The sequence below is a fragment of the Eptesicus fuscus genome, chromosome 14 (genome assembly GCF_027574615.1).
Source record: "Eptesicus fuscus isolate TK198812 chromosome 14, DD_ASM_mEF_20220401, whole genome shotgun sequence".
Lineage (NCBI taxonomy): Eukaryota > Metazoa > Chordata > Mammalia > Chiroptera > Vespertilionidae > Eptesicus > Eptesicus fuscus.
In genome coordinates, this window is record NC_072486.1 from 47562952 (window position 1) to 47573516 (window position 10565).

A 10565-nucleotide genomic window follows, 5' to 3' on the forward strand; every position below is an offset into this window, starting at 1 on the left:
CCCGCCATGTTCTGCATGCGCCCCCTGGTGGTCAGCACACGTCATAGCGACCAGTTGTTCGGTTGTTCTGCCTTTCGGTCTATTTGCATATTAGCCTTTTATATAGGATGGTACATAGTATTGAATTCACAAAAATGTGTGAACAGATATTTATAGCGAGACACACCCACAATGGAAACACTTCTCTTCAAAACAAGTTCCAGTCGAAACCGGTTTGGCTCAGTGGATAGAGCGTCGGCCTGCGGACTCAAGGGTCCCAGGTTCGATTCCGGTCAAGGGCATGTACCTTGGTTGTGGGCACATCCCCAGTAGGGGGTGGGCAGGAGGCAGCTGATCGATGTTTCTAACTCTCTATCCCTCTCTCTTCCTCTCTGTAAAAAATCAATAAAATATATTTAAAAAAAAAAAACCAAGTTCCAGCCCTAGCCAGTTTGGCTCAGTGGATAGAGCATCGGCCTGCGGACTGAAGGGTCCTGGGTTCGATCCGGTGAAGGGCACATGCCCGGGTTGTGGGCTCAATTCTTAGTCGGGGTGTGCAGGAGGCAGCCAGTCAGTGATACTCTCTCATCATTGATGTTTTTATCTCTCCCTCTTACTTCCTCTCTGATATCAACAAAAATATTTTTTAAACAAAAAACAAATTCCATACAGATGATTGAGCCTATATGCACAAACTTCCCTAAAATCTATGGGTTCTCTTCTTTGTGGGATGAGGGGAGTAGGGAGGGAGGGGCAATGGGAAAAATAATCTAATTTTTCCAAAGCAAGGATTTGTTCAATGAGAATGAAGGCTTTGAAAGAAAAATGAGCCAACACATTTCTTTTTGTTGTTGTTGTGGGTGTTGTTTTTTTTCTTTTCTGCATTTCTTGATATGGCAAACCATTTCAGGGGTGGGCCAGGGGTTCCTGGGGAAGAGACAACTACTTTAGTAGAGTTCCTTTCTGTCTCTTAAAGACATGGATATTGAAAAACAAAGTAGCCTTAAAGTGAAACTGTATTTATGTACTGTTTGTGCTTTCAGGTAACCATGACATTTGATGACGTGGCCTTATATTTTTCCAAGCAAGAGTGGGGGCTCCTGAAGAAGTGGCAGAAGGAAGTGTATCAACAAGTGATGAAGACCAATTATGAAACCCTTGATTCCCTGGGTAAGATGGGCTTCTAAGGAATCACTTTTTGAGAACTGAGCTAATACTAATAGGCTGTCCTCCTTTTATTAGCTATTGGCTGGATGAATATGTTACCATGCTATATTCAGAATGTCTCCTTCCTATAATGGCCTGGGAATTTTTAACTTGTCCCTCTTTATCCAGTGATAATCTTTGTCCCTCAGCCTCATTAATTCTCTGAAAACTCTGTCTCCCACTCCAACCCTTGGAACTACTTGGGATCATCTAGGGTAAGGGTAGGAAACTTCCAGCCCACAGACTGTATAAGACCCTCGAAATCATTTGGTCTGGGCTTGCCATGGCATTAGGGTGAGTTAATTAAACTTTTGACCAAATATAGCAGGCTAATTTTTTAAAAATATATTTTTATTGATTTCAGGGAGGAAGAGAGAGCGAGAGAGATAAAAACATCAATGATGAGAGAGAATCATTGATCGGCTGCCTCCTGCATGCCCCACACTGGGGATTAAGCCTTATAGCGGGCTAATTTTTAAGTTGATAATTTTGTGTGGCCCGTGAGTGATGTTATAAATATGCAGATTACCCTTGGCAGATCTAGGGGGAATATGTAGATGGGATAGAGCCCCAGGACACCCCAACATTTAGAGATCAAGCTTAGGAGACTGATGCCGCGGTTTGCCGCTCTGTTGACTAATGAGTTTGCTGACCACTGACCTAGACTCTTGATTCCAATAATTACAGGCTGTTGTTCCTTGTGATTAAGCCCCTATCCCAGTGGTCGGCCAACTGAGCAGTTGAACTTGAAGAATACTAGAAAGTCACTATGTTTGGGTGAGTATGGTGGATTTAGGGCATGACTCATTTCATTTTCCGAATATTTCTGGATAGTGAGCAAGATACAGTGTTTATGGAGAATGTTATTATTATTTTTTTTACTAAAGTGAGGGTGGGGCAAAAGTTGTTCATATGGAAAATAGTACAGTCTATATCTATATATATAAAAGGTTAAGTGATCGTCCTACCAGTAGCTTTGATGTGCACTGACCACCAGGGGGCAGACATTCAACACAGGAGTTGCTGAGCTGTGGTGACTTGGCAGCAGCGGTTCTCGGGTGACGCACCCCGGAACCAGAGAAGAGTGAGCCTGATTCCGGGGTGCATCAGCTGAGAACTGTCCTCTCGCAATCCAGGACCCCTCGGGGGATGTCGGAGAGCAAGGTTCAGCCCGATCCCTATAGGCCAGGCTGAGGAATCCCACCTGCCGGAGGGACCCCGCTCACTCCACAGATGTTCTTCCAGCCGCAGCACTGCCCCAGGTGAGGCCGGCCTGGGAGGGACTTGGGGAGGTTGGCTCCGGGGAGTATCTGGCCCATCTTGCCCAGTCCCACCCCACTGGCCACCTTCTTTTTTAAAAAAATTTAATAAATCTTTATTGTTTAGATTATTACAATTGTTTCTCCTTTTTCCCCCCATAGCTCCCCTCCACCCGGTTCCCACACCACCCTCTGTCCTTACTTCCCCCCCACTGTCCTCATCCATAGGTGTACGACTTTTGTCCAGTCTCTTCCTGCACCCCCATACTCCTTTCCCTCTGAGAATTATCAGTCTGCTCCCTTTCTATGCCCCTGATTCTATTATATTCACCAGTTTATTCTGTTCATCAGATTTTTAATTGACATGATTTTTAGGTTCACTTGTTGATAGATATGTATTTGTTGTTCATAATTTTTATCTTTACCTTTTTCTTCTTCCTCTTCTTAAAGAATACCTTTCAGCATTTCATATAATACTGGTTTGGTGGTGATGAACTCCTTTAGCTTTTTCTTATCTGTGAAGCTCTTTATCTGACCTTCAATTCTGAATGATAACTTTGCTGGGTAGAGTAATCTTGGTTGTAGGTTCTTGCTATTCATCACTTTGAATATTTCTTGCCACTCCCGTCTGGCCTGCATAGTTTCTGTTGAGAAATCAGCTGATAATTGTATGGGTGCTCTCTTGTAGGTAATTAACTGTTTTTCTCTTGCTGCTTTTAATATTCTCTCTTTGTCTTTTGCTGTTGGCATTTTAATTATGATGTGTCTTGGTGTGGTCCTCTTTGGATTCCTTTTGTTTGGGGTTCTGTGAGATTCCTGGACTTGTAAGTTTATTTCTTTCACCAGGTGGGGGAAGTTTTCTGTCATTATTTCTTCAAATAGGTTTTCAGTATCTTGCTCTCTCTCTTCTTCTGGGACCCCCATAATTCTGATGTTGGTACACTTGAAGTTGTCCCTGAGGCTTCTTACATTATCTTCAACTTTTTGGATTCTTTTTTCTTTTTCCTTTTCCAGTTGAGTGTTTTTTGCTGTTTTGTATTTCAAATCTTTGACTTGATTCTTGCATTCCTCTCGTCTGCTGTTGGGTCTCTGCATAATATTTTTTATTTCAGTCAGTGTATGTTTAATTTCTAGTTGGTCCTTTTTCATATCCTTGAGGGTCTCGCTAAATTTATTGGCCTTTTCTAGGAAATTCTTGAAAAACCTTATAACCGTGGTTTTGAATTCTATATCCAGTTGTTTGTTTTTCTCCATTTCTTTCGTTTGTGATCTCTTTCTTTGTCTCCGCATTTTCGCCTGCTTCCCTGAGTTGGTAGGGTAGCTTTGTGTGCTAGGTGTCCTATATGGCCCAGTGGGTTGGCTTCCCTAGTTACCTGAGGTAGACACTCTTGGTGCACCCCTTTGTGGACTGTGTGTACAGCCTTGTTGTAGTTAATCCAGTCGTTGTTGGTATCACTGGGAGGAATTGACCTCCAGGCCAATTGGTTGTGGGTATCAGCTGTGTCTACGCTGGGAGACTTTCAGTGCTGGAGATAGCCTTATAGGACCAGACTTGCAAAACTGCAAAAGCCTCTGTGCTCAGCTTGGATGGGGCGGAGTCTCAGGGCTGAGCAGACAGATTGGCTTCCCGTCAGCCCTGCCCTTGTGCGCACGCCTCCAGACCTCTGCCTTCCGCGGCTCCCCTGAGTTTCCGGCTGACAGTCCAGATTCCTCCTGTAAAAGCGTGCGTCCCCAGGGGCTCGCCCGGAACTGGGTTCAGTGCAGTCGGAACTGGGGTTCAGTGCAGTCAGGAGCTTCCGACTCCCTTCCACTAGGGAAAACCAGAGGCAGCCTCCACAGTCAGTCTTCTCTGCGTGCACTCGTGCACGCATGCTCGCCTCCAGACCCTGCCTGCTACCGCTCCCCCAAGTCTCCGAGACTCTGTGGGCCTTTCTCTCTACCTGACAGCCCAGACTCCCCCCATATGAGCCTGGGTCCACGGGGTTTCGCCTGGAACTGGGGTTCAGTGCAGTTGGAACTGGGGTTCAGTGCAGTCGGGGGCTTCCTTCCCCATCCCGCCAGAGAAAGCCAGCCAGGCACTCAGCCACCCTTCCTCTCTGCGCACTTGTCTCCGTACCTCAGTCCTTTGCAGCTCCTCTGATTCTCCATTAGCTTTTCTCTTTTCTTCTAGTTGTAGAATTTCCACTCAGCCAGCATTCTGGTTCTGGATGATGTCCATTCTGTCTTTTAGTTGTAGTTTTGAAATTGTTGTGCGAGGCAGCATTTTAGGTGCTTACCTATGCTGCCATCTTGGTTTCTCCTCACCTTCTAATTAATTTCCTTTTAATGTGCACAAATCCGTGCACCAGGGCACTAGTAATAAATAATACAAAAATAAACCGTTTTGCATAGTCATGACTGTAAACCTACTTTTTCCACACCCTGTATGAGAATGTATTACTTTTCTAAAGAGGGAACTTGTGCTTATTTCATTTTTCAAAAATGATGAGAAGATGAGAATCGCCTGTGACAGAGCAAGTAAAGGCTCCACTGTCTAGTCCTGAGGAAAATCCACCTTCTCCATCATACCATCGTGTCCATTTGCAGAAGAGAAATGAAATGAAACCCACCTTCCAATTGTGAACAGTATTTTTGTTTCATTGTATAGATTTGTATTATATATTTTTATTATTACTTTTTATTAATCCTCACCCAAAGATATTTTTTTTCCATTGATTGATAGAGTGGAAGAAAGGAAGGGGGTAGGGGGAATTTTTAGAATTCAGGGATTTTTAAAAATCTCTATTGAAGGATTATTTTTTTAAATTCTTTGTATCATAAGGAAAACATTCGAAACATCTTAACACTTGAAATAGTTAAGAGAGTATGTCATTTTTAGAGTATGTCAGGGGTGGGGAACCTTTTTTCTGCCAAGGGCCATTTATATATTTATAATGTCATTCTCAGGCCATACAAAATTATCTACTTAAAAATTAGCTTGCTATATTTGGTCCAACATTTAATTAACTTACCCCAGACCAAATGATTTCACAGGCCTTACACGGCCCGTGGGCTGGACGTTCCCCACCCCTGAAGTATATCAATGCTTTACTAAATGGAGGTCTCCTAAGTCCCTGGGAGTGAAAGGACTCCCAAGAAGAAGAGGGGATTTGAACCCAGGTAAGGTATTGCGAGCTCCATCAAGGGGATACAGAATTCCCAAGGGCTTCATTACATTGCCATCTATTCATTAATCTTTCTAACCTGTATTGAGTCCCTACTAAATTGGTAGAACTGTGTGAGGTATAACTTAGACCAGGCAGGGGGTTATATATCCTATAAACAGTCCTTTCTCTCTAAAAGTTTATTGTCTTAGTGACCTGTTGACATGGCAGTTAAGTTATAATCATCTCTAAAATAAGACTGCATACAATTTAATAAAATAATAAGTGGCCATGGTAGTAAGTGCTCTCAGGTTTAGAGGAGAGAGCAGTGTCCTAGGAGCACTTCTAAAGGAACTCGGGTTCAGATAGCATAGAACAGCCAGTTTGGTTAGGCAGAGAAGATTCAAGGGTGTGATCCATGAGCTGTAGCTCAGGGGGGAGCAAGCCTGCTTTATTTAGAAAAATGGAAGACATTGTGTATAGCTGAATGTTTTTCTTGGGACATAGTAGGAGATGGGGGTGGGGGTAACATAAATTGGTGTCAGATTATCTGAGGCCAGGAATGCCAAGGGGGAGTTTGACTTCATCCTATAGAAAGGGAGGAGCCTGGAAAGGTTTTTGTACCAAAGAATGAACAACTTTGGTGGCTATTCCTAAAAAAAAAGTTTCCTTTATACCAGGTGGTACTCACTCAAAGTCACAACTGCTCCTCTGCCTGGGCTAGTTAGTAAGTGATGAGAAATAGGGTCAAGGGAAGGAAACGTTTGTTGTGATCCAGGCCAGAGTGGTCAGTGCTGACTTACAGAATGACATCATCTAGTTCAAACATAACCTGTTGTTGTGAAGCTGACCACAGAGCATAATCAGAGTTCTTCTCTGGGAGAAGGCCCACCCTTCCTGAGAGGTGAGGTTTCCTCCAGATTAAGGGATTTGAAAAGGAGAGCCCCGTGACCCAGTTCAGTAGGACGTGGAAGAAAAAGCCGTCTGAAATAGCAGCTGAGGTGAGTGTCCAGAATTGTCCTCTCCAGATGTAGTGGGTGACAGTAAGATGCTAGCTCAGCTCCCTCTGTTTCCTATCATCATGGCTTTTATTTTGGGAACATTAGTGACTATGCTTATATTAATATCTTATAATTCAGAGTTTCGTGGAAAAGGGAACTATTTCTTCAGTGTTCTTTGTGAATTAAGTCAATTGCCATTTTGACATCATTAAGAAACATAGTTCCTAGTAGCATTTCTTCCAAAAAACTTTTCCCGAAATCTGTGGTAGATGGAAGCATATGGTGGTTCTGTTTTTTAATTTTTTTTTTTAGGAACCTCCATACTGTGTTCAAGAGGATGTGGAGAAAAGGGAACACCTGTATACTGCTGGTGGGAATGTAAATTGGTGCAGCCTCTATGGAAACAGTATGGAGGTTCCTCATGCAAATACTTAAAACCTAGGTTCCTGCCCTTAAATTCTTTTGCTGCTTATGTGTCCATCAGTAGTAAATGGGATTTTATTCATAATAAATGTATAGTGTTTCTAAATGAAAAAAAATAAAAATATGACCTGAAGCCTTCCTATTTTGATTTTTATTTTGTAGATTTAAGGAAATATTATAATGGAACAGTTAGATTCTCAGAGAAACTCATTTTACTTTCTTCCAAATTCTGCTCCCCCTCTGAGGGTCATCCACAGATTCACAGGATAAATTTGCCTGCCATTTTTCATGCTAAGCCATTTCTTAACCTATCATGAAAGGATTTGCATATCGAAGTTAAACTGAAGTATAATTTACCTGTGGCAGGGAGATTCAAATGGGATCGGGGGGTTTTGTTTCTTATGTTGTTGGTGACGTGAAGATGGTCCTTGAACCGCACCATAGTGCAGGCACATCACTGATGAGGCTGGGTCTTCCTTTTTCTCTCCAGGTGACCGAGGAACTCTCAGGGCGAAAGAGGAGGAGTGCCATTTAAATAGTTTCCAAAAGCAGGGCTCCTGTGCTACCTTACCAGGGGAGGAAAATAAGATTTTATCAGATCAAAGAGCAGCCTTACAAGATCTCCAAGAAATAGAGATTCTGCATAAAAACGTCAACATCACAGCATCTAATCAGAATGAGAATGATCCATGGCATAAGACGATGGGTCCCCCAGGTCACCTGGAAGTTTCACCAGGGCTGAGCTTTTATTCCTGCTTTGTCTGCAGGAAGGTCTCCCACAAAAAGAGAGACTTGGTGAAGCACAGAAGGAACCACTCCAAGAGCCAGCCCTCTAAATAGCCAAAGTACAAGAGCAGAAGGAGCTCTGACCTCAGGGGGAGCGGATGGTCCCGTGTGAGAAGAAGCGTTTCCAGTGTGGTGAGTGTGAGAAGAGCTACCACATGAAGTGCAGCCTGATTGTGCACAGGTCATTCACACGGAGCAGCAGCCCTTCCAGTGCCCCAAATGTGAGAGGCCCTTCCGGCGTAAAGCCACTTTGAAGAAGCATCAGTGTTTGCACAAGGGTCAGAGACCATTTTCCTGCCAGGAGTGTGGCAAGGGTTTCCCCCAGCAGTCCAAGCTCACTGAGCACATCAGGGTGCACACTGGGGAGAAGCCTTTCCAGTGTCCACAGTGTGACCGAAGCTTCCGCCTGCAGAGAAGCTTGAAGGCCCATCTTCACCTGCACAGTGGGGAGAAGCCCTTCCATTGTCCAGAATGCAATCGGAGCTTTTCCCAGAAAGCGGCTGTGAATGCTCACCGGATGGTACACAGTGGGGAGAAGCCATTTTCCTGTGATCAATGTGATAGGAAATTCGCCCACCAGGCTAGACTCACTGAGCATGTCAGAGTTCATACCGGAGAGAAGCCCTTCAAGTGTTCTGAGTGTAAGAAAGCTTTCCACCTAAAGAGAAGCCTAAAAGCCCACCTGTCAGCATAGCAGGGAGAAGCCCTTCCCGTGTCCGGAGTGTGGGAGGACTTTCTCCTGGAAGAACGCCATGAAGGCCCACCAGCGTCTCCATAGCAAGGAGAAGCCATTTTCCTGTGCACAGTGTGGCAAGAGGTTTACCCAGCCCTCCAAACTCACTCGCCACAACGGAGTCCACATCAAGCAAAAGGAATTCTCCTGTGCCGAGTGCAAAAAGACCTTTCCTCGGCAGTCAAGGCTTACAGAGCACCTCAAGGTCCACACCAAGGAAAAGCCATTCTCCTGTGCTGAGTGCAGCCAGAGCTTCCGCCGACACTCACACCTCACTGAGCACAAGCGGCTTCCCAGTGAGGAGGATCCTTTCCAGTGTCCCGAGTGTGGCAAGAGCTTCTTCTGGAAAGCCTCTATGAAGTTCCACCAGCGGATGCACAGGGGCAAGAAGCCCTTCGCGTGTAGCGAGTGCAGTAAGGCCTTTACTCAGCAGTCTCAGCTCACTGAGCACGCAAGAATCCACAGTGGGGAGAAGCCCTTCCAGTGTCCTGAGTGCAATAAGTGTTTCCGTCTCAAAGGACATTTGAAAAGCCACCTGCGCCGAAACCGGTTTGGCTCAGTGGATAGAGCGTCGGCCTTCGGACTCAAGGGTCCCAGGTTCGATTCCGGTCAAGGGCATGTACCTTGGTTGCGGGCACATCCCCAGTAGGGGGTGTGCAGGAGGCAGCTGATCGATGTTTCTCTCTCATTGATGTTTCTAACTCTCTATCCCTCTCTCTTCCTCTCTGTGAAAAATCAATAAAATATTAAAAAAAAAAAAAAAGAAAAGAAAAGCCACCTGCTCCAACACAGTGGCCAAAAACCATTCTCTTGTGTTAAGTGTAGCGAAAGTTTCACTCAGCAGTACAGGCTCACACCCATATTGCTGCAATGCATGCCAGGGAAAAGCCCATCAGTCTCTAGGTCAAGCCAGTGAGCTCTGTTGGCTCTGGCTGAGTCAGGATAAAGAATTTGCAGAACACTGGCTTCAGACACATGGGCCAGATGCATAGAAGACCTGGTGTGGCGCCTCCTTGACAAAGGTTCCAAATAATTTAGGCATAAGATAGGCATCTCTCCTCTGTAATCGTCACAGGCAAGGCCTGCCAGTCATGGAAGGAACATTTTATTCTGTTCTGCTATTTCATCCACTGTTGTGTTATCCAAAAGCATGGTAATTCCTTCATTCAATTCTGAAACCACAGCCTGAGTGAAGAAATGTTACAGATGGAATTGTTTCCCCCAAAATGCGTCAGTGTGCTTTCCATTACTGGGCTGTCTTATTTAATTGAGGTTTTCTGTTTTCTCACACAGTGAATTTCATTTTCTCTCAAATGGTGAGAGGACATCTGTGTCTTGTGGGAATTTCTCTATATTGCTCAAAATAAATGTAATTTACTGTCTCATTTGTTAAAATGTTGGCCACATAAGTGTTATATTCTTCTGTGTTAATTTAAATCACCTAAAAACCCACCACTGTGAGTAGCAAGCAGTGTTATATATCTAACCTCTCTGCATTCCCAACAGTGTGTTTCAATTCTTTAAGAAATATATTGCCCTGACTGGTTTGGCTCAGTGGATGGAGTGTCGGCCTGCAGACTGAAGGGTCCCAGGTTTGATTCCAGTCAAGGGCATGTACCTTGGTTGTGGGCACATCCCTAGTGGGAAGTGTGCAGGAGGCAGCTGATCGATGTCTCTCTCATCAATGTTTCTAACTCTCTATCCCTCTCCCTTCCTCTCTGTAAAAAATTAATAAAATATATTTTTTTAAAAAGAAAAGAAATATACTTAACATTAAGATCTGTGAGTTAAGTAACAAAGGAAAAATATTGTCAGTCCATAACCACTCCATTTTTTGTTCTGTGGTCTATCACAAGGCAGTTTTCCAGCTTGTTCTAGCAAACCTTCATCTGTCCTTTGGACTGTCAATCTTTAACATTATTCTGACAGAAATACGTAGATTTCCTTCCTTAGAGATCTTCAGGGCCTAAATAAGTGTTCTTTGTAGCACAACATGTGGTCCCGGATTATCTGAACTAATCAGCTGGGATTAAGG

At 44.2% G+C, this 10565-nt stretch overlaps 1 protein-coding gene across 1 annotated transcript; it reads left to right on the top strand.

Annotated features, from left to right (window-relative positions):
- The first annotated feature begins 1468 nt into the window (after positions 1–1468).
- On the top strand, positions 1469–9919 carry ZNF425 (zinc finger protein 425). Its single transcript, XM_054726625.1, is given in 8 exon segments — positions 1469–1479; positions 1907–1962; positions 2322–2447; positions 7502–7885; positions 7888–7974; positions 7977–8478; positions 8480–9065; positions 9309–9919. Coding segments are annotated over 8 exon segments (1890 nt in total). The 3' UTR covers positions 9447–9919.
- The last annotated feature ends 646 nt before the right edge of the window (positions 9920–10565 follow it).